This window comes from Glycine max, chromosome 11, assembly GCF_000004515.6.
Source record: "Glycine max cultivar Williams 82 chromosome 11, Glycine_max_v4.0, whole genome shotgun sequence".
NCBI lineage: Eukaryota > Viridiplantae > Streptophyta > Magnoliopsida > Fabales > Fabaceae > Glycine > Glycine max.
This window is the reverse complement of record NC_038247.2, coordinates 3,452,637-3,477,299: the sequence shown is the minus strand read 5'-3', so window position 1 is coordinate 3,477,299 and position 24,663 is coordinate 3,452,637. Positions and strand designations below refer to the sequence as shown.

The following is a 24,663-nucleotide window of genomic DNA, read 5'->3' as shown; positions in this document are numbered from 1 at the left end:
ATTAGAAAAATATCTGTACTTCCAAGTCCCAACTCCAACTATAGTAAAGAATTGAATCCAACCTATAAAGATCCATCCAGTCTGTACACATAACACTACTCTCGGCACCATATTCAACGAAAGGTAAAGGGTGAAACAAGAAAAGGAGAGAGAAAGCGTGTGTGTGACTGAACTGCACTGGCCATTCACATTGGCAAAGGTAGTCAAACACAAAGAGCTGATAAGCAAACCGATGCGAGCAGTCAAAGCAAAAACTGTCACAGTCCAATGCTTTGCTGGCATTTTACCCTTAAGATAACAGAAGCAACCCTTTTGGTCGCTCTCTCACTCCGGTTTTTATAATTCTAAATCCATGTTTGGGTTTTTTGGTGACCAAGAATTGTCGTTTTTCTATTTTTATAAAGCATAAATTCATACAGTAGTAGTTTTCTTTTGTGAAATAAAAAAGCATCAATATAAGATATTCGATTTGCTAAAACGAGACGTGCCATTGAACACTCTTTTTTATTATTTGTGTTTGTCATAGAGATTAGAGGGGCCCGCTATTTATCTTAGTTAAAAAGTATTTAGTTTATTACATTGGACCCATCGTGGGCCGCACCGGTTATTCATTCGTCTCGTGGGGTTTTCCCTGGACTTTTGGGAAACTCCATTGCCTTTCTTGCCTCCTGCTACCTAAACTAGTTGTATTTCTTTATTTACACTCTTCAATGACCAATGTACCCCATCCCACAGGAAAGAAAGACTATATATAACATTATATTTTGATATAAATTTTACTAAAAAATATAATATTTAATACTTTCAATATATCATTACTGTAAAATTTTTAATTCTATACACATGAATGAAATGATTATTTGTTTGACTTTTTTTTTTTTGTTGAAATGGCCAAAGAAAAATGTTTGTTCTAGATTTTACGCTCTCCAACTACCTTTTCTAAATCAAACCAAACCATTCATTCATGCTATGAAAGTTTTTACCTGTGTGTAAGATAAATATAATGACATCATTTATGAATTTATTTAATTTAATTGCATTAAATTTTTTCATTTATAGTGTACACGTATTTACAACCACTACGGTAGTAATAACATAAACTCTTGCTGAATAGCAATTAATGTACAAAAAAAAAACAATGAAAAAACTGAAAATGAATAATAACAACGCTATACACAATGAAAAATGAGAAATAAAAAGGGAAATAACTTTCGGGTGTGAACGAAAGCAAAAAAGGATAGTGAGAAAAATAAAATTATCTATTAGGCGACGAGATGAATGATTAAAAGGGATATTAGCGTAATTTTCATTTGGTATACGTACATGATAACGATAGAGACCTTCGCAAATCGTATTTATAATTATAGCTATTATTATTGTTATAAAGTGTAGTAAAGTAAGAAAAGGGGGAGTTAACGGCGACACATTAGATGAGTGCACGTATGGTGCTCGGGTCGAGACCGCTTTGGCTATAACCCGTACTTTCCCGGTAATGTAAAAATTACTAAAAGAAAACAAAAGAGTAACCCATTAATTAATGTAAAACATGGAATTATTTAATCATTTTTGCACAGTTTGGGAAGTGCCCGAAAAGAAGAGGCTCGGAGCGTTTGGCAGCAGAGAGAGAGAGAGAGAGAGAGAGGGATGGGTTTTGTGTGCTACTACTTGTTCAATTCTTCTCTTCCCACTGTGTAGCCCAGTTGGTATGGTCCTTTTGTTTCACCATCTCATTCTCCTCCTCTTTTAACTTCCAAGCCTTGCTGTTTTCCACCATCATTCTCTGATCTGCCTCTACTCAATTATTTCTCTCCAACCCACCCACCCATTTTCTTCAACTGTTTGTTTGTCAGGTTTTTTTTTTCTGCTGCCATTGATTTTTAGTTTGTTTGAAGTAGTCGTAGTCGTAGTGGTCCACCCTGTTTGGTCTTTGATTGGTCTAGATTCTTTTTTGGGGTCTTTATTGTTTGCTTGATTTAACATCCCCCTTTTGAAGCTCCCAGCACCAAGTGAGTGAAGCTCGATTATATGTTCATGATGTGAGTGTGAGATGTGATGCTCATTATTATTTCTTTTTTACCACAAATAAAGCAAATTTCCACAGTAAACCCCTCTCTTTTCCCTTCAATACTCACTTCTTCTCTTTCTCGTTGCACTGATCTTAGAGGGGTTTGTGTTCTTGGTTTCCTCCCCTTTCTCTCTCTCTCTGCCTTGCATTTTTGTGTGTTTTTCTCAATAGGGGTTTCGAAAATGCCGATGTTTCAGCCTTGTCGGAAGGACTTGGTTGCCGGGTACGAGGGTGGTGGCGACGGCCAGATTCTAGATCTGGACACCGCCGTGAAAGACGGCGTTTTGGGCGGCGTGGAGGGCGGCGTCCTGGGAGGTGGGGTTGGTGAGAAGGTGGATCTGGGGAAGATGATTGAGGAGCTTGAGTTATGTGAAGTGCCGAGTGTGTTCATTTGCCCAATCTCATTGGAACCAATGCAAGACCCTGTTACCCTCTGCACAGGCCAAACCTACGAGAGGTCCAACATTCTTAAATGGTTCAACTTGGGACACTTCACCTGCCCCACCACGATGCAGGAGCTCTGGGATGATTCCGTCACTCCAAACACCACCCTTTACAGGCTCATACACATGTGGTTCTCGCAGAAGTACTTGCTCATGAAGAAGAGGTCAGAGGATGTTCAAGGAAGGGCTTCTGAACTTCTTGAGACACTGAAGAAGGTGAAGAGTCAGGCTCGGGTTCAGGCCCTCAAGGAGCTTCACCAATTAGTGGCTTCCCATGCCACTGCACGCAAGACTGTCATTGATGAAGGTGGAGTTTCTGTTGTATCTTCTTTGCTTGGTCCTTTTACTTCCCATGCTGTTGGCTCTGAGGTTATTGGTATTCTTGTGACTTTGACACTTGATTCGGAATCTAGGAAGAATCTCTTGCAGCCTGCCAAGGTTTCCTTAATGGTGGACATCTTGAATGAGGGTTCCATTGAGACGAAGATCAATTGCACGCGGTTGATTGAATCGTTGATTGAGGAGAAGGATTTTCGATCCGAGGTTATCTTGAGCCATAGCCTCTTGGTTGGGTTGATGAGGCTTGTTAAGGATAAGAGGCACAACAATGGAGTGTGTCCTGGGCTGAGTCTCCTCAGAACAATTTGTTTGCATAAGGAAGTTAGGAATTTGCTTGTGAGCATTGGGGCTGTTTCTCAGTTGGTTGAATTGTTGTCTGGCATGGAGCCTGATTGTTTGGAATTGGCCCTTTGTGTTTTGGATGCGTTGGCTTCGGTCCCTGAAGGTAGAGTGGCTTTGAAGGATTGCTCTAACACCATACCCATCATGGTGAAACTGTTGATGAGGATCTCAGAAAACTGCACTCAGTATGCTTTGTCAATTCTATGGTCTGTGTGTAAGCTTTCACCTGAAGAGTGCTCGTCGATTGCGGTTGATGCAGGGCTTGCTGCGAAACTCCTACTCGTGATTCAGAGTGGTTGCAATCCTATATTGAAACAGCAGTCTGCTGAGCTTTTGAAGCTGTGTAGTTTAAATTATTCAGATACTATCTTTCTTTCCAAGTGCAAGCTTACCAGAACCATCCAATGATCATGGACTATATCAATCTGGTGGTGCCAACAATTTGTAAATTTGTGGGGCAAGAGTAGTAAAGATCAGTTGCATCTCAAGACCACCGAACTCTAATAAACCCCAAGACAATGATCATGGGGTTGAGGTGCAAGTCTCTCTCCTGTATATACCTTTAGTATTTTGATTCCAACAATTGATTTGAATGAAGAAGAATCATAATGTGGACATTGACACACCCTTGCTTTCAGTGCGGTCTACTTCTGCGGGTTACTTTTTGTCCAATATTTATTTTCAATAAGCCCCATTAAGAAGATACTGAAATTTTTTATACTGCTTTGGGGTTATTATATATGGATGTAGAAATCATGCTGTTGTTGGATAAAAGATACTTCTTAGGAGTGATCACACTGCGATGATGGAGGAGCATGCAATTTCAATTGTAATTGTTGAGGAGTTGCTCTGCTCCGTGCCTTTTTTGTTGTATCTTCTTCCCCTCTGGATCTTTTAGAGGCCTCCAATTTTTCATTAAAAAATACTGGGAATTTTGCTTTTTGATCTCAAACGGGTAGAGAGACTGGAGAGCCTGTGACCGTCAATTTTTATGTGTACAATGGAAGCAATTTTTCATGTTAATTCTGCAGTTCAATTCAACTTCTAATTTTGTGATGTCTATCTTATTAATTCTTTTGTATGCATTATTATTGGTTTGCTGCAATGGAACTGACCTATCAGGGAAGGGAACAGAGTGAAATAGTAGAGAGATGGCAGGTGTACTACTTCACCAGATGTGCCAAGTTTTACAGTAATTTATGGATGACTAGAGCCATCCGGGTGAGTGCACACTTTCATTTATCCTTTTGTGGTAGGATTTGAGTACAAGACTCAATATTACTACTCACTGAATCACTGGTTGATTGAAAAAGAAATATAAGAAAGCTTAGCTTTCACTGAATAGGTACGTTGAATTGCAGTTTGGCTTTAGGAATACCTACAAATCAGAAAACAGCCTCGTCTAAGTCTATTGCCCACGCAAACAGTCTTACTATGCACGAATAAAGCCACACCCTAAAAAAATAGCCACGCAATGTTGTTGCTTTTGTAGTCATAGACGCACGCTTAAGGGTAAGTGCAATTAAGATTTATTTGATGAAAAAAATGCAATTAAGATTGATAACTTAGGATCAGTATCTGGTCACTGTTATATCAAGGTGACTATTTGTTTAGATACAAAGCGCACGGTAAGTGAATAATTTGATTCTTGAAAATTACTTATATAACAAATTGAATTTTAAAGCCAATTTTTTAGTAATTCAGCTGACCCCAGGGAGCTTATTCCTTCCACAATCCATTTGTATAAACAAAAAGTCTAATCGAAACAGGTAACTGTTCTTCGTAAATTTATATCAAAGTGATGCAAGTAACATCTTTTATGAAGAATTTGTATTGTTTAATCAAAATAGGTACCTTCTTTAAAAAAATTGGTGAACGGATGAGTAGATTCTCCTTTATTATGGTTGTACAACCTTTGTCATACAAAAGTTGTTTAAAAAGTTGTTGATTGAACTCTTAGCCAGAGAACAAAAGTTGCCAATTAAATGCAATCCACAACAAGAACACAAGTGACTTTCTCCCCCCAGTACTTTGCTTGCCTTCAAAACGCATTTTTGAAACCAAAGGATAGTCAGAGTCTTACCCCTGTTTGGATATCAATCAAAACCAATTTTTGTAATTGCTATAAACATTTATAGTGTTTGGTTAAGTCAATGATCCACGTTTTGTAGCAAATCCACCTCCAAATTGAAAAAATGACAATCAAGCTAGTATTTCTAGCTTCAGAGTTGACGCCCGTCCAATCAAACACCCATTTAATGTCAAATGTGTTTGAGATAAATTTGCGCACATGTTTTAGTTATACTAAATAATTAAAATTCATCTATTAAAATCAAAACTAAAGGCACACTTAAAATTTTGAATACTAAATGATGTTAGAATCGGGTCATTGAATAGCTCATCCTTGTAGAGGGAGTCAAGATGAACATGAAGCTTAAACTCATAATCTATAGAATACCTACTTTTCAAATGAAATATAAATGTAAATAAAAATGTGTGCATCTTTATCTTTTTGGTAGATATGCACATTAAGTTTCAGCGTACATATAACTGACGGTAATACGGTATCTTCCTGTGAAAAAATGAGGGGCAGGGGATATTAGTAAAGGACTGAAGGTAATCAAGACCTCATTTTTCTGTTATTTTTTTTCTTTTACGACAAGTTATACACGTTTCTGGCCCAACTGCATCTGCACTCTGCAGTAGTCCAAATCTTTAGTTGAGAGTGTAAAGATATCGAATGGAGTGGACCTGGTTGCTCGGTGATAATTTCATTAGTGAAACTGTATTTAATAACGAGCATAGGTTTCTAAATCCCCAAACGTTTATAAGATGATGCTAAATCTCTCTAATTCTTTGAAGAAACAAGTGATCACAAGCATACCTATGGTTATTGGAATATTTAAGTTTGGTGGTATTAATGACTTTTGAAAATGCGATGAGAAATGACTTTTGAAGCAAAAAATATTTTTGTAAGAGGATGAAAACCTTTGCTTTTATTTTTATTTAGATTTTATCCATTGAATAACCCGTGCCGCAACAATTTAAACTCAAAATCAAATATGCACATAACCAAACACGGTACAGGCTAAGCACGATTAAAGTTCTAGAAACAAACAAGATTACGCTAAATGAAATCAAAGGTTAGATCGATTTAAGTAATCAGTCTATAATAACTTTTTACAATATTTGAAGAATATAATTTTTAAAATGAATTTCGTTTTCGAATAAGATAACTCAAATGTAATTTATAAAAATCCTGTCAACCAAATAGTATTAATTAAAATTATGAAAATCCGTAAATAAGAAATCGTAGAATTTTCTTTAACTTTTGTGATACAACATTTTCTGCAAATTCATGATATTTCAACGAGATCTATAATATTATACTGCAATAACTTCTTAAAAAACAATCCGTTCAACTTCACACAAGCTTAAAAAATAATACCATTAGAATCTACTGTACCATAACACTCCCAATTATTCAATGTTCACAAACACATGTAAAATCTCTGATCTAATATTTCATCATTTCTTTTAATCACTGTAAGGCTATTTGACTTTTAACTTTAGAAAGGATATTTCCCATTCCTAGATTGTTTTTTTTAAAAGCATTTGAATTGTGCATTAATAAAATTCAATATAAATACTATTTACCCCTAAACATTTTTTATTATTAGTTAAGGGTGAGAACAAGAGTATCAGGTGGAAGAATGGTGTTGATTTTGGTCAACGAGTCAATATGATTTTAGAAATAGAAATCCGTAAGAGTTTCTGGTCTTGAGTTACACCTGAAAAATTGAAATCCAAACTAAACAAGAAATATTTTGATCTTGCCTTTCAATTACATGGTAACTTATTAGCCTTTAGATTCCGCGGTCTCACAAAGCAAATCCCATCTGAGAAATATTGTTATATATAAATATTTTAAAATATTTAAAACGACAAATGATTTGAACCGAGGGGGTCCAACAAAGAGATACAAAAAAAACTACTATAGTGGACTATACCCCTGAAAGCGGCTCAAGAAAAGTCTAAAGTCAAAACCGTGCGCGAATGCCTCACGTGAAAAGAATTGGTGTAATTGCCTCGTGTTCTTGACTCGTCACTTGAGATGAGGATGACAAGATTATGAAGTAAGAAGTGAAGAATAACCAGAACATTTAGCACCATCAGCACATAAACATTGTCTCATATCATTCACCCTTCTTAGATTAATCATCTTAAGAGTGTAAAGATGTTAATTAAATTAACTTTTCCCTGGAAATGGAGCTCCTTCTTTCTCATCCACTTCACACTAATTTGTCAAACTGTCCATGTGTAACATGCTTATTTTTCTCAGATTATGATTTTCTACAGTTATTAACTGCTCGTGATCCTGTCCCTTATATATAATTTCTATATCATCATGATGATAAATTCTAGAGAATAATTGTAGCCCAATTATTTAAATAATTGGATTACTATTTGTAATAATCGTAAACGGTAGTAAGGTATAAATTAGCTCAATTTGCCTACGGGTATCGTTACGGGAAATTTCTGTAAATATCTAAAGGATGCTGATTTGTTGCAAATATCAAGTAATTCTTCGGCTGTACGTATAAATTAAAAAAACACATATATTATGATTTATATGAAAGAAAATTACCTTAAAAGACATTTTATCCACATTTAATTTGTAAACAAAAATAGAGGTTAGTGAAATGGAAACACCTTTAGTGCTATGCTTGAATAATTTTATTTTGATATTGTATAATCAGAAGGAATGAAAATTTGAATATCTTCTTTTTTAGGGAAATACACTCATAAAATTGTCTCATTAATTATTACGCGCTGGTTATATATAATTTTTATTAGAAACATATATTTTAATTTTAACTATTCATAAAAAATTAATAATCAATATTTATTCTTTACATACACATTACTTTTTCAATCTAGGAACAATAGAAAATGAAAGTATTAATAGTTAAATCTTAAATAAACTATATTAAAGCATGGCAACCCTCTTGTGCATGAAGCTGAATCTATTGCTCTTTATGAATCTCTCTCATGGATTCGTGAACTCAATATGCAGAATGTTTTGGACTTTGAATTGGATTGCAAATATGTCACGGACTGCTTATCAGGAAATGGTTCTAATGTTTCTGAGTTTGGTTTTATTCTTAAAAAATGTTTACAACTTATCTCATCATACAAACGAATCAAGTTGTTCATTCTCTAATTAGAGCATCTAGATTCTTTACTAGTCAGCATGTTTTTGAGCACATGTTGGTCTGTATTGAAAGTCATATATATATTAATAATGAAATTATATAAATCATAAATAAACTATATATATGCCTCTAGATGAATTTAGTTACTCGTAGAAAAATTACAGTATAAAATAGCAATAATTATTGCTTTTAGTTACTTTTTCTCTTAACCTTCACTTCAATTATACAGATAATTTGTACCATTGAATTAAGAATTTTAAATCTGTTCTCTCACTTTTTTTTTGAAACAGAAAAAATCACACCACATTTTGGACGATATTTAAGCCAGTCGACATTTAATTAGTTAAACAAAGTAATTCTCTGTACCATTAATATAATTAAGGAAAAGGATTCATACAAATTAATTCAGTTGAACGGATTTATCTTACCTAGCTAATTGTAGCTATTTGATGTGAGTTGATGATATCCATTTATTTTTCTCTCCTTCCAACTAACACGGATCAAGTCAAAGTCAGCATCCGGATGCCGCAACAAATCAAGACGTGGAAAACAAACAACAAATATGGTGTTTTTTGCATCACCGCCCTGTTCGTTGTCACGCTTTTCATAACATCAGACAACAGTGAAGCTTGCCTATGATTTCTCAGTTTTGAGTCGGGTTCAGACTCAACACAGTAACTAGCTAATTGTTTTTGTATGCTTCACGTACACTTTTGCTTCTTCTTCAAATGCAATTATGGGTGACCGCGCCCACACGTCTAACTTAAACTTATGATCAATATGACGATTCAAACTATATGAAATAAGGGTGACCGCGACCACATCTCTAACTTAGACTTACGATCAATATGACGATTCAAACTATACGAAATAAAGGGTGATCGCGGCCACATCTCTAACTTAGACTTACGATCAATATGACAATTCAAACTGTACGAAATAAAGGTGACCGCGGCCACATCTCTAATACTAAATATTTTTGGACCATTCAAAAAAGTAATGTCGTAAAAATGAGCCGCTGTTATCTTATTTGTGCATGGATGTAATTCAATTAGATTTGAGTTAAGTCAAGGAAATCCAAAATTATATGTTAATTCAACTTGAATTAATATAATTAATTAAATTAGACATTTTTCTTATGAAATTCAACCCAACCATTAGAAGTTTAAGGTTGTGTGGGCATTTTCAATGGAGAGTAGAGCAAAATAAAATAGAGAAGAATGCAAAACCAAATCAATTTACTATTGTACAATTAACAAAAAAAAATGATGTACTATTTCATCGTTTACATTTTAATAATAAAATTATAAAAAAAATCTTTCACATAATCCCAAATTAAAGAAATGAAAAGAAAATGATTAGATGAATATGTGTTTTTTTTTATTGATGAATTTTTTTTTTTACTGAAAATGCCAATCGTTAATATTGTTATCTTTTATCGTGTTTCACACTGTTTTATTAAATTTTAAATAATTAACATGTTAGAGCTTTCGTTAATTTGATTCCATTCTAATTTATGTCATCCTTTTCTATGATCTAAACATAGCCTAGCTAAATGAATTTAATTGTGAACTAGCTCCCCATTCACACATAACTAACCTTTTCAAGCAAGAAATTAGGTAACTAGGAAACCATCCAGGGGAAATGAAAGTCATTTTTCAAATTGAAGAATTCATGAACTAGTTGTTATTGTCGGTGAAACACCTTAAATTCTTTACGGAATAAGACGTGGGTGTCAAATTTCGTGACTCACGCAGTGCCGGACATCTTGCGGGGGGTGAAAAGAGATTGTGATCCCTCCCTGTGTGCAACACTTTTGCTCCGTGAATTTGAGCACTTGCCGTTAAAGGGTTTTTGCCATGGCATCGTATATAGGCACGACCTCTCCCTCTCTCTCTCTCTCTCTATCTCTAAATTTTGGCATAATCTTCTGATTTTCTTCTAAAATGAAAAAAATAAAATTCATATTGCTTGAGAAAAATTGTTTTTTTCCAAAGGAAAAAAAGTCTCAACAATATGGTATAAGTGTTCTATTCTTATATATTTAATGCGTAATGATATGAGAATCTTAAATAATATTGTTTTGAAAATGTTCTTACTCATTTGTCTATTTTATTCATAAAATTTGTGTATTTAGTATTTAGTTGCCAATATGAACAAGAGAGCAGCAAACATGTTATTTGATTCAAATAGAGGTGGGTCATTCTCAAAATTAAAGCTTTCTTTTTTGGGGAGGGTGGTTTAACCTTGGTATTATTTCTTTATTGAGAGTTAAAAATTAATTTTCTAAAGCATTAAAATTCATTTAAGTGATTGATGTCTTTTAATAAATATTTATGGATCAGAAATGAAATATCTAATCACATACTAAAGAGATCACGTTATATGATATCGTGTTGATAGTTAAAGCTATTTATATGTCCGACTCACATGTGATTTAATTTCTTGCATGCGTTCACACTTTTATTCAATTATTCGATCATATACTTTATTTTTATATAGGATATTCGATCATATACGAGTTATTTACTTTCACGTCAAAATTAAAACAAAATTTAGAGTATATGATGGCAGGAAATAAGGGGAGAGGAAAATCCCAAAAAAGGAAAAAGAACAGGTGCAGAGTTTGTGCTGTGTTATTTTACCAAAATTGAAAGGAATGGAATTTGGTCAAATGAAGATATGATTAGCCCCATGACCCCAAATAAAAAATTGGCATGTGAGTGATGCAATCATGAATCAGAACCCTTTGATTAAGACCGTCGAACAAGTGAGAGGCGGCTATTCTCCCATTCTCAACTCTCAACCCTTAACCCATGTCGCCCGTCCTCTCTCCAGAAACCGGAGTACCATTTTTTATTGTTTTCTTTACGTTAAACCTTGAAAAACATGTCGTTGAGAAGATTTGCTTATAGTGCAATGAATTTGTAATTTTGTATTTATTAATTTCTAATATTTCTTAATCATTCACTATTCACTAACGTGAATTATATGTGTGCCAATTTTCAACGCTGGTTGCCCACCCGCATAGATCGTTGGCCCACATGTCTACCACATACACACTATCTATCTATCATTAACAAGTGGATCAATCCATTACTTTCATGCAGGAGCCTAGAGTAAAGGCTAAAATGCATAATATTTTTTATATGGATACAAGATTAAAGTAACAGTTAAACTTATATTTCTTTGTAAGTCGTTTTAATATTAATTCCAAAATATATATGCACATATATCTTATTATGGCCCGTTGAAAAAGAAACACTTCATGTTTCTATCTGTATTTTTTAAATAAAAATAATTTTTAAAAATAGCAACAGTTATAGTTTGAAAATTTATAAAGAAAATGTAAATAATTATATATATTAAAAGGTAATTTAGGAATATAAAATATATACACCGAAGAAAAAAATTGCATTTATTAATAGTTATAGATTCTGTACATTTTAGAAGAATCTATGTAATACTTAGAAGTTGATTCCAATTATGAGGGCAGCATTTATTATAAATAATGAATTTAACAATTGAGATTATAATGAAAAAAATACAAATAAATAAATATGATGACATTGTTCAAATGTAATTCATTGATTTTGTAATAAAAAAAATTAAAATTCCACATTTGTTCTTCAATAACAATCAGAAAAATCAAATATGTTATGGCTTATTTCATTCAGTCGGTCAGTCAAATTATGACTCCGTTCGTTCCAAGATTGTTACCGCTTACTGTGAAAGATTTTGCACATAATTTTTTAAAAAAGTCATTTGATATCCTTAATACTACCTTTTCACTCTATCTTAATACTTTCCTTTCAATTTCACAAAATAGCAGACACCAAGAAATAAGAACAAAGTTTAAATATGAACATTTTTTTTTCTAGTGACAAATAATTTAATATAAAATAGAACTTTTAAAATGACAATTATATTTGAACACAAGTATATAACAAAAAAATCAGACACATGATTCATACATATATGAACCATTCTTTTTTATAACAAAAAAATCACATGATTCAAACATAACTTGGATTCGAATGAAGATGAAGACAAACTTGAAGGAAATATTTTATACATAATATAATTAAGATGCTGATCCATCCAACTACATAATTTTGACCACACGAATTGGCATATGTCACTACTTACATGATATACATAATAATACATTCCGCCGACGGTGAAGACAAAAACCACGTTTGAATCCTGAGCTGCCCCATTCGCAAGTCGTTGGCTTTTATTGACATTCCATGCAACAATGCACACAAGTCACAACAATCTATAAATAGTCGAAAAAAGCACACAAAGAACGTACTACTACTTTCTTACCCAGCTGCCAGCTTGTCATCTAAAATTTTAACTATCATCGCCTGAAACACAAACCAATCTACATGGAAGCTTATTATTCCGGTTCTTACCCTGCGTCGACCAAGCCTATTTCTCTGCTTCACACCGTGCGGAAGGTACAAGCAAAACCGTGGAAGAAGGCGGCAGTGGCGCCACCGGCACCGACACCGATCAGAGTGTACAAGGTGGACGCTATCAACTTCCGTGACCTTGTTCAGCAGCTTACCGGTGCACCCGAGTTCAAGCCAGCTGATCAGGAACAACATCAACTTTTCCCAAGTGTCGCACCTATTGCTGCCACCTTTGTAGATACGCCCCAAAAGCCAATGTTGTCGAGCAAAGACAATATTGCAGCATCATCGACAGTGTCCTCGGCCACTAATTGGTACCAGGGGGCAAAATCTGAACCATTGGAAATGAATTTATCATCACCCTCTTCTTATAACTGGTTTTTTGTCCCTCCTATCAGCCAAGGAAACATGACCAGCTTGGAACCGGGGAGGGTTCTCTAGTTATTTTTTATTTATTTATTTATTTTTATCTCCCTTAGTTATATATGCTTAATTATTTCGTCCGGTGGATATAGCTTTTGTCCACAGTTTGTTTCATTTGGACTTCGGAGCGTACACCAGCTATCTAGATCTGAGCTCCGGCAGCTGCTAGTTACACCGTTTTTTGATTATGTATTTCTTAAACTCTTGAGGTATAGATGAAAAACATTGAAGTGTAACTTTTTAATATTGAATAAAAGTAGAAATGTTTGATAAAACGGTTAGGGTACATTGGAAAACATTTTACACGAAATTTGCACATTCATGTTATTGGTGTTAAACTGAAAATAATGTCAAAAAACCAGACGGACATTCATGTTATTAATTGGTGTTTAGTAAAATCCATTTTGATTCTTTATGTTTTAAAATTCATGTTTTAGTCCTTTAAGTGTGTAGCCTTACCGAAAATGATCATTCCTTTAGTTTCATACAAACATGGGCATTTTAAATTTTAAAATAATTAATTTTAACTTAATGACAGTTTTTAATTACCTATCATTTTTTTATAAGTGTGTTAAGTGTGTGTATGAAGGTGACGATGGTGGTAATTTATTATTGCGCGAAAAAATTGTGATAAAATCGTCTTAAGCTCTTCAACATCAAGTTGATTCCTAACATTTCAAGGAATTTAAGGGGATGGAGGATGGAGGAGGAAAAGAATCTAGTAGAGGTCGCTTCTTAATTAGCGATGATGACAAACGATTATTTTAGCCCTCTGGCGAGAAGAATTCACAACATTAGTCAATAATTGAATATTCACCTATTCAGTCTATTATCATTGTCATTTTAATCGATTGTCTTTTATTACATTCCTTCTTATGTTCAGTCAAAGCCCTCAATATCTTTGCTTCCCCCTCATCACAACATTAATGGTCATATGCAGTTCAAATTGAACCAACCAAAACACAAAACTTTGTGATTTCAAAAAATGATTATGTGATGATCTACTGAAAACAAGGTTTAATTTAAAATAAATCTTGGCTTTGGGATGACCTTGACAACGACACGTTGGAGCAGAGAAGCAAAGGTGAGCCAAAAAATGGATTAGCGATGCTTGTGTGAGGGAGAAATGAAAGAGGCTACGAGGAAGAAACGGGAGACCAAAAAGGTTATTTTAGGAATGTCAGGTGTGCATCCCCAACTGCCCATTTCCAAAGTATTTCTCGTGTCTTTGGGAAATGATTTTTTTTTTTTTGAAGGCGATTTTTTTTAATAGTTACCTATTACTTTTAATTTTTCTCCTTACCGATTCTTCACCTAGAAAAATGCTTGGAATATACTTTTTTTTTGGTACACATACTCTCTTATTGTCTTATTAGTTTAATTTCTTTTTTGTCCAACGTTGTATTTAATTTAATGATGACATCTCCTAATTCTTATATCTTTTAATAAATTTTAACCAATTAAAAAATATGTTATAATAATATGTTAAAAAATGGTCTTAACATTCTCGCTATGCAAAATATGTTTTAGAAAATATGTTAAAAAATGATTTTAAAATATATTCTTATCATCATCTCTATTTTCACTCTTCTTTCTCAATTTCTCATGTATTCCTAACATTTTTTAAAAAGTGATCCTAAAAATGCTAAAAATAAATTATGTTAAACACATTTTCTCTTATTGATTAAAATTTATTAAAAATTATAAAATTTATTAAAGCTCACATCATATTTAATAATTTTATATCTTAATTTTACAATTTTTAATAAATTTTAATCTACTAAAAATATGTTTAAAATAATATATTAGAGAATGTTGTTATCTCTTTTACTTTGTAAAAAGGAAGAAAAAAACACATATACCAAAGAACTCTATCTTTTTTTATCATCCTCTCTATTTTCGGTCTTTCCTCTCAATTTCTGAATCAGAGTGCTAAGGTTTTACCAATAAAAAAATGTTTGCAGATTTATTTTAATTTTAAGTAAAAAATAATATTTTAATTACTAAATTTTGAACGGAAAATATTTTAATAAATTGTTTCTCTTGTGTTGATAGAGATTTTAAAAGAGACAAAAAAGAGTTCAGTAGTTTTAAATAAAAAAAAATAATAACCAAGGGAATCTTGGTATTATTTTTATTTCTACGAATAAAAAAGTAAAAAATCGAGTTACTAAATTATAGTGAAATTCTATTAAGATTAGAATTAAACCTGGATAATATTATAATTTCGTCGTTTGTGCACCCTTAAACGGTGTCGCAGGGAATGGTCTTATCTGGTTAAGGACCGACTCTTCACTTGGGAGGAAGTGACGATCGAAATCTGGTAAGAGGCTGTAATCAATCAACCAAAGCAACGATGTCGTGGTTTACAAGGACAATCGCAAACTCACTCAAACTCGACGACGACGACAATGGCGGTGACCTAAAATCCCCTCCGAAGAAACCCGATTCGGAACCCGTTCAACCCGATTCCGCATCCACCCCCAATCCCACCACGCGCGGCGTCAAAGAGGATTTTTCCGAGCTCACCAAATCCTTTTCCCGCCAGCTCTGGGGAGTCGCCTCCTTCCTCGCCCCGCCGCCCGATCCCCAATCCGAAAAGCCCGTCGCCGATTCCAATCCCAATCCCACTGACGACGACGAAGAGGAAGATATCATCGCAGGAATCCGAAACGATTTCGCGGAGATTAGTGGCAAGTTCAAGAGCGGGATCTCCAAAATTTCTGGTAATAAGACGGTATCCGAATTCACTAAGATAGCTTCGAGTTTCCTTCAGCTTGGATCCGAGGAGGAATACGATCTCGAAGGTGTCCTCGGAGTTACCGAGGATGTGGTTGCCTTCGCCAGAAGCGTAGCTTTGCATCCAGAAACTTGGCTCGATTTTCCCCTTCCCGATGATGAGGATTCTGATGGTATATCACTCTTATTCATTTTGCTATATGCAAATTCTATTTACCGTTTCACCGAGATTTCGAGGTGATTAAATTGTTGCGTCGTAGACTAATATATGACGATTGTGGCTATTCTCATAGGTGGCAGTTTCCCCTAACGTGCTTCTTAAGATGTTTATTTGTGTATTTTGTATGATATTTTATTGTGCCTGGCATTTCACTATCTCTGAAATTTTGTTGTCGCTTAGATTTTGATTTGTCCGATGCACAACAAGAACATGCTCTAGCTGTTGAACACCTGGCACCAAGCTTAGCTGCTCTTAGAATGGAGCTGTGCCCCGGATACATGAGTGATGGTAACTTTTGGAAGATATACTTTGTTCTCGTGCACCCTAGACTTAGCAAAACTGATGCTGCTATTTTATCCACTCCACAAGTGAGTAAACTTATATTGGTATTGGTTTTCTTTCGTTGATGCATTTTGTGTTGTTTTTGTCTGATGCATTCTGGTTTGTTTGTTAAAATTGTTTTAACTTTAATCATGTGGAACTAATGATTGAAGCAGAGACAATTAAGGGTTTTTCATTGTTCACAGATTAAACCTGGCATCGGAATCTTATAACTGATCTTTGAAAATTATATATGATCAAATACTTTTTTATGAAAGCCCGTTGTGAAGTTGCAAGTTATAGGTGATCCTTTTGTATTACTCCTGAAATGTGTCCTGCCTGCTTCCAAATAAACATTGTCATGCTTGTCAGATTTGATGATGACTACCTGCCTGGTACTTTTGTCATTTTTTGTTATTGTGGTTGCATGTATTACCAGCAATTCATGGTATGTGTGCAGATAATGGAAGCTAGAGCAATGTTAACTCTGGCTTTAGACAAAAGAAGTAAGGAAAAGAAAGAATCTGACTTATCTGCAGGAGGGAATGTTCCCTCAAAAGAGGAGGAACAGCATCTCTTTGTGCCAAGCACTGTTCAACTTGAATCAGCACCTCTCCAGACATCTGCTGCTGAAGCTGCCCCATCTGTGGTTGTTTCTAATGTTGAGATGGAGAAACATGCCACTCAAAGTATTGTTCCAGAGGTTATTGACAAGTCTGTGGTTAAAGAAGCAACGGTAAATCCATCTGCAGAACAATCATCATCTGGTTCAACCAATAGATTTTTGGATGAATCCTATGAGGATGATGCTGATGATTGGTTGAAAGAAGAGGATACTTCTGAAATGGTTGGTCCCAGTGGAACTCCTGTTCACACTGGTAATGACGAGGATGTATCATTCAGTGATCTTGAGGAGGATGATGGTGATGTACATGAAAGTTATAAAAAAACTAGATCAGGCTCTGATTCTTCAACAAAAGACTCTCGAGATTGGGTTCAGTTAGGTAGAAGTTCACCTAACTCTGATAAGGATTTAAACTGTGTAGAAGGCAAACATGTTGGCTCTGAGCATTCAAGTGCTCGTAATTCTATGACCAAGGATTCCAATGATTGGCTTAATGTTGATGACATTGATGTAATATGACTATGCCTTGGAATATGTCCCAGAGGTAAGTTTTTTTTTATTTTTAAATATGATTCTCTTATATTTTGTGAATATCTGCATATAGTTGTGTACTCTACGATTGACATTCTGAAGAATGCGTTTCTGTAAATAAAACCAGTCTCCACTGGGCATTGTGCTATGTATGGTTATTTATTGCACCGTACATAAACTAAATCTTCTATTTGATATCTGAATTCCAAGTTATTTGAGGTTATTAATACTTTTAACTGAGCTAAGTTGTTTTAAACGATCTTTAACGGTCATGATGAATATTTTTTTAGAAGATAACGAGAACAACTACACTCAATGAACATATAGGGCAGGTGTTATCAATAGCAAAATTTCTAAGCGTGTGATGCATAACCTTACTAGGGCTATTTGGTTCTGAGCTACCTAGATGCATATCTTGACTCTTGAGGATTAACCACTAAACTAAAAAACTGACTTTCACCACCATAATTACAGGCATTAACATATAGCTGTTGTGCCTAGAAGTCAGATATGTTTAGTAGTTTCTTCTCACTACTGTTTTTGGAATTTGGCGTACGAGATTTTGAAGCACTCACTTCTCAGATTAAGAAACCGGCAATTGAAAGATATCAAGCCGCTTAAGTCTTGCAATTGTAACTTCCATGCTCTTTACACTTTTCTTGGTGTTATCTTCTTTTTAAATTTTAATTTAAAAATTATAGTTAATAAATGAAAAATGAATAGTGCGGTTGTTGATTTACTGTTATCCTGGTTATTAGTTCCGTTTTATCGTTTGATGTAAACTACTGGATTAGGTTTGTTGACACGTTGCATCCTGAACGGTAGTTGCGTATTGTTTTGTAAGCATGCCCGCAATGATAAGTAATTTGACCCTTCTAATATTAATAGAATTAGAAGGCATGGGAACAAAATTAAAGTCATAGGTTAGATTAATTGGACAAGTATCATAGATAATGTTAGTGTTATTTTCCTATCAAAGTTGACATTACTTTTTAGGTAAGGAGCTGTTTGATTTTAGAAAATGTTTTTCTATTTTCATTTTATAACTTTTAATTGCAAACATGATTCATGATTTATTTCGTTTATTTTCAAAAGTTTGTATTAGAAAATAATTTTATTATTTTTTGTTTTCATTTTTTTTTCTATTGTTTCTTGTATAATTTTTTTAAAGCAATAAATAAAATAAAAACAGAAAATACTTTTTAAATAATTAAATGTTTCGTAAGTGTTGCCAATTTTAGTTCTCTAGATGTAAGCAACAATTACGGAATGTAGTATCAATTTTCATTGGAGAATAGTACTAATGGCAGTACAGTCCGTGTTACTTGATGTAGATTTTGTGCATTGTTGATTCTGTGTCTGTTTTATGTCAGACAAGTATGCAAGTTAGTGTGCAGCTTGACATTAATCAGTAGGATAAATGCTAGAAATATACAATAAATTTGTAACACACTATTTCTAAATTGTTGTTCATTATTTGGTAGAATTTACCAAATTTATCAATCAAACATTTCTTTTATTTAGTGTGGCCTATTTATTTAGTGGCATTTACATGAGTTTTGGATTTTGATAAGTAGCCAAAAGAAAAAAACTTGTATCCTTCTTCTTGGTAGAAAACATTGTCTTTGATAGTTGTATGTCAATATCTTGTCTATTTATTTGTTAAGTGATGATACCCTATCATCCATACTTTTCATACACCTAACAAACTTTCATAATTTTTCTGTCTTTTTTATCTCACATCATAATATTTATAATTTTTTTCTTTTAAATTTATCCACTGGGTGTTTAATGGCACAATGGATGTCATGAATACTTTTTCTTCTTTGTTTCCTTTTCTCATTTGAACATTTCTTGTGACTTTTTTGGTAGTCCTCTTCTGTCTTTATTACTCTATCCGCACATGCAAGTAGAAATTTGGAATACGATTTTATTTTCGTAGCAATGCCTTAAGTGTCGGTAAAGAAGAGTAGGAGGATGATAGCCAGATGGAGGCAGTACATTTTATCGACCTATTGAAAAAAAACAAAACACAGAGCTTTTCTGTTTTATTTTCTTCATTAGTCATTACCCCATTAACTTCATTAGTGTTTAAAAACAAGACTGGGAGCTTTGTTAGGTAAATACAGGAGACATGAAAGATTTTGGTTTACGAAAAAATTAAGGTCTTGTTAACAGTTTTTATTATATATCATGGCGGGATATATTAAATATATTTTTATTAGCACTTCAACGTGGGAAATACTACTTAAAAGATGGAAACTTTTAGTTATTTGATCTAACCAAAATCATTCACTGAAAATTGGGATTAGAAGAACAATAAAACTAATTCTTATAAAGCTCAATGTTCATCCAACTTAATTTGGTGACATGCACAGATTAATATATAGCATATTTGGATTAGATTCATTAGTTTTTTCTAGAATCAATTGTAAAACCACATTAAAAGCCAAAACAAGAAATAATCGCTTCCATTTTTTAAGATTTTTTTTACAGTAGTTTCGGGATCATAATAAATTCTGGTAGCTATCCTATCATGCTAATGTAGTAATATGCAAAAACTCATATTTCTCAACTTGTAATAGTGTGGGATTTTCCATGTGAGAAAAATATGTACAATGACCACAAAAAAACGCAAGCTATTACAGTCTTACCCAGTTACCCCTCTACCTCAACCACAAGGAAATCAAACGAGGAAAAGAAGAGAAAAAAAACTAAATAACTAAAAAAAAAATCTTATGTACACCGATATTTAGTAGTGACATATTCCATGAGGTAGAAGAATAGTTCCGGAGGTATAAAGTTGTCACGATCTAATGGGCCCAAAACCACCGGAAAGGCGTTCTAATCGAGACCATAGCAAGCTTCCCAGAGAGAATTTAGGTTTAGCTTCTATATCCGATTGAGATTGACGCACCCTATGAGGCGACTTGTGATCTGTAACAACAGATCCACCGGATGCTTGCCTTACCAATTCCACGATGTTTGGGTTCACTTGTTCACCTGAAGAATCTGTAACAAAGAATGATCCTACCGCTTTTTCTCCCTCTGTTCCAATCTCAAACCTCGATATGGATAACCCATTTTCACGAAACACCCGGGTCACATTCGATAGTAGCCCCATTCTATTCTCAGTTCGAATATCTACCATTAATCCCTGCAACATTCGATAGTGCTTTCAATTCTTATGGCTTAATAAATGTAATGTAATACGACTAACTATTTATAGAACTTACACGCGAGACTCTCCGCTCAATTGCAGCGATTAAGCATAAGGTGAGTTCTTCCGTCTCGCTTTCACTGGGCAGAGCTAAACTACCCTTGCAGTGCCTTATGAAGTACTCCTATCAACAACACAGATTATTACAAGAACAATCCAGTAGAAACTAAACTAGGTTGGTAGATGTAGATTACATGTTACCTGATCAGCCATGGATCTTTTGGAGCTAATGGCAGCATGAAAGACCACATACTGCATGTCCGTTAGAACGCAAACGGTGTCGAACAATAGCTTAGGACGGTCTCTGCTCCTCACGTTGACCACCAAGTAGCCTTTGTCCTCGCATCGACCAACAGAGACGTGGGTCCTATCACAGGCGCGGCAGCTCTCGTAGTCCCTGTCGGCGTACATTAGCTGGTGGAGCCGCCGTTCCGTGTGGGTGCGCCCGGTGCCCAGCGTCGTCACCCTCACGCTGTTCTTCTGGCCCGTTTCTCCGTGGGCCGCCACTACATTCTCCAGCTGCTCCTCCACCAGGCCCAACCGTTTTGGGTCGCTTATGGGCCCAGGTGAGGATGCGTCTTCCAGGAATATAATGCAGGCCACCCTGTCGTTGTGGGTCCAGGCCGTTGCAGAGGTGACGCTGTAGCCCAACTCAACAAGCACTGCTGATAGCTCTGATAGTAGGCCCGCTCGGTCCGTCACACTCATCTCCAATGCCGTGTTCTCCATTGCCACGTTTTGTTGCTGTGCCTGTGCTCCTTTCTGACTAGCCAATTCTGTATCCCTTGAAATCTCCCCTTTACTTCTAGTGGCGCACAGTTCCTGCAACACTAATCTTTTTAGTTTCATATCTATAGTTCAAATTACCCATTTCATTTGAATAATTAACATACATATATTTTTGGTGCTTGATTTTTTTTTTCCAATTTAGTTTCTTAAGTTTGAAAAACATCACTTTGATCTATTAAAGTGTTTCTATTAAACTAAGTTGATCTTTTTTTATCACACCAATTTACTGCAATATGATAAACTGTGAAACGTGTTATGCTTTAAATGTGTTTGATATAGTAGTCAAAATTAACATTTTCTGTGCAAAAGAACTAATAAAAAAATTATTTCAATCTAAGATAAACACTTTAAGAAAAAGTAAAACTTGTTAAACATAAAAAAAAGAAAACTAAAGAAATCATATATAGGACCAAAATATTTTGGCATTTAGAAAATAAAACATGAAGTGCATGTCTCGACGCATTTCTTTTTCTAATTTCTCTAACAAGATAGTTTGAAGTATGACGTCATTATTTTCTAACTTGAAGAAAGAGACAGAATGACCTGTTGGATGTGGAGCATGAGGGTTTCGTCTGTGAGCTTCTTGCCAGCTTCATCGGTCACGTGGAACACTGCATTTTGCAATAAAGAAAAAAGACCCACACCACATGGATCAGAACCGAGCCATTAACGTTTGCAGATGATGATAATGTCCTAGTTATGGGGCTTGGTGGTATATGATTCATGCATAGCTCATACATGATATAAAAAGTACTAATAAGGTATTATTTAATAATTACATCATTTCGGTGGATTGAGAAAATTGTAGAAAGCTGAAGAATATAAAGGGGACTCAAGAGGGAGACACTGACCGTCCATACACCATCCACCATCAGAGGAAATGTATGATTTGGAAATGATGAGGTCAAGATCTGTCAACACTTGGACCATCTCCAATAATATGCCCTTCCTGTTTGCACTATCAACCTGCTTTTCCACAACACACATGCATTTTATTAAATTTAATGAGAGTTTTTTTTTTTTTTTTAAAATGAAGTCCAGGACTTTTATAATTCGCACACGCTTGTACTTAGCAGTTGTTTTAGACCTCTATTTTAGCCCAAAGCCTTAACCATTTTATCCTTTTTGGCTGCTTGCTGCATGCAGGTTTTGCCTCTGATTTCTAAGCCAGCGAATCCATTTTTTTTTTACTTATATATTTCGTATATTTTATAATACTTTCTAGAATTATTTTTTTTCTCTCTATCATATTAATTATCTTATCCCACACACCTCTTTGCCGAACAAATAAATTATATAAATAATGTAACCAAAGACACTTTTTACTAACGGATTACGTCATTTTGATAGAACACATTCAAATTTTCGTTTTCTTTAAGAGAAGCTTTTTTCATGAGTTCTTATAAGATGACAACAAAGTATAGTTCTTTTATCCTTTTCCATTCATATCCCCTTGTAATAGTGGTTGAAAAAGCAAGCACGTACCTCAATTTGCATTGGCTTTTGGTACCAGGTGTTAGACATCAAGACAATCTCTTTGCATCTTGAATAATATAATACGGTGATAATGATTAGTTAGTATACTTAAGCGCCAAGTGGGAATTAAATAGCCACAATGGATATTAATATGTATCATGTTGTTCCCATTTTCCTACTATATACTCAGCGGTTTATCTCACGAAAGTACTTATAGTACTATGCCTGGTTTAAAATCTATGGGTGATGTTCACTGAAAGCCATAAATGTCGAATAGGGGACACTCCACGTACTGAAGCATAATTAAAGAGCCAAGCACACAACGAACAAGGCTAGATTGATAATTTAACATGTGCAAGTTGAATGTAGAGAATATAGTATCTAACCTTCACCACAGTGCAGTCTCGGCAAGAATCATTATCGATACAGACCCTGCCAGCGCAGAATTAAATAGGTGTAATCCATTAATTAATCTATCATGAATTGAATCAACTAAGCCAGAAAACAATGATATCTAATTAAACAAGAATAAGAAGACGACGAGAAGATTGTGCTGCAGTACCTGGGAGGATGTATTCTTTCTAGGAGCGATTCAATCTCGCGATCGATGTGGGCATGGTAACATATTTCCATTATTATTTCTCTACGAAAGGTTTCAGTTTGGAGGTTGTTGCCGTTGGGCGATAACCCCTGAACGCGTGCTGCTATCTGTAGAATACAGGGTCACGAGCTGTATAGTTTAGAAACGTTCAAAGGGAATGATGAAAGAAAGCGCGTAAATCTATCTATCTACTACTATGATAAAATTAAAAAGAAAACGTGGTCATATCTTGTTTCCAAAGCGATAACAGAGAAATTGTGACTTACCGTAACAAATTCTATCTTATAAAAGAAAAGGAAGCTGTATGAAAATTAAACAGGGTTTTCCATTCATTGAAGCACTGAAACTTACAGACAGGATAGCTAGGGCGGTTACGTTACCTGTTGTGGGTGTAGAGATAGCAGAGCAGCAGAACAATGTGAAATGCATGGAGTCGAGGTTTCCGTTTGAGAAAGAAATGGAGAGAGAAGAGGATCAAAGAACGGGGCCAAATCCTGATTTTCTATCTTTGGCAGCGTGGTCCTTGCTCTATTACAATTGATTTTTTCAACTTTGACACACCCCGCGTAGCCTAAACAAAATGGAGTAGGAGTAGCAGCCAATATTATTGGAAACCAAAATAGCCAAAAAACAATTCTTGGTATGTTGTATCACTTCTAGGGAGTTGTGTTTGTTCGTGGCATTTGGGGATATGACATAGTAATAAGAGACTTGCTTCGGAAATGGGAATTAAGATGGATCCGTCGATCCAGAGACTCAGAGAGTAAAAATAGATACTCTACGAGAGAGCGTGTGGTCACGAGGTGAATCTAGTAACTCAGGTACAGGTATTCTTGTGTTAATGCCACGTGTCTTATGTTTTCTAGGTGGGTACTTCTGGTATTCATGCAGTCAA

At 34.7% G+C, this 24,663-nt stretch overlaps 4 protein-coding genes across 5 annotated transcripts; 3 read left to right on the top strand and 1 right to left on the bottom strand.

The window, feature by feature from the left end:
- Nucleotides 1-1,547: 1,547 nt before the first annotated feature.
- LOC100816457 (U-box domain-containing protein 30) lies at nucleotides 1,548-4,212 on the top strand. The gene has a single exon (XM_003539212.5). It carries the CDS (start codon nucleotides 2,053-2,055, stop codon nucleotides 3,595-3,597), a length of 1,545 nt encoding a protein of 514 aa, XP_003539260.2. The 5' UTR covers nucleotides 1,548-2,052; the 3' UTR covers nucleotides 3,598-4,212.
- Nucleotides 4,213-12,716: 8,504 nt separating this feature from the next.
- On the top strand, nucleotides 12,717-13,521 carry LOC100500571 (VQ motif-containing protein). The gene has a single exon (NM_001249321.3). It carries the CDS (start codon nucleotides 12,797-12,799, stop codon nucleotides 13,262-13,264), a length of 468 nt encoding a protein of 155 aa, NP_001236250.2. The 5' UTR covers nucleotides 12,717-12,796; the 3' UTR covers nucleotides 13,265-13,521.
- Nucleotides 13,522-15,457: 1,936 nt separating this feature from the next.
- On the top strand, nucleotides 15,458-17,830 carry LOC100813259 (uncharacterized). Its single transcript, XM_003539210.5, has 3 exons — nucleotides 15,458-16,158; nucleotides 16,386-16,573; nucleotides 16,987-17,830. Exons 1-3 carry the CDS (start codon nucleotides 15,603-15,605, stop codon nucleotides 17,668-17,670), a joined length of 1,428 nt encoding a protein of 475 aa, XP_003539258.1. The 5' UTR covers nucleotides 15,458-15,602; the 3' UTR covers nucleotides 17,671-17,830.
- A 2,419-nt stretch (nucleotides 17,831-20,249) lies between these two features.
- Nucleotides 20,250-24,631, bottom strand: LOC100811109 (ACT domain-containing protein ACR1). 2 transcript variants are annotated; one of them, XM_003539209.5, is made up of 8 exons: nucleotides 24,149-24,631; nucleotides 23,730-23,875; nucleotides 23,554-23,599; nucleotides 22,543-22,657; nucleotides 22,235-22,302; nucleotides 21,104-21,724; nucleotides 20,919-21,026; nucleotides 20,250-20,839 (listed from the first exon to the last, which is right to left on the bottom strand). In XM_003539209.5, the coding sequence occupies exons 2-8, from the start codon at nucleotides 23,798-23,800 to the stop codon at nucleotides 20,489-20,491; spliced, it is 1,380 nt and encodes a 459-aa protein (XP_003539257.1). In that variant the 5' UTR covers nucleotides 23,801-23,875; nucleotides 24,149-24,631; the 3' UTR covers nucleotides 20,250-20,488. The 2 variants fall into 2 exon arrangements, with proteins under 2 accessions (XP_003539257.1, XP_025980148.1); XM_026124363.2 differs by lacking the exons at nucleotides 23,730-23,875; nucleotides 24,149-24,631 and adding an exon at nucleotides 23,177-23,234.
- Nucleotides 24,632-24,663: the final 32 nt, after the last annotated feature.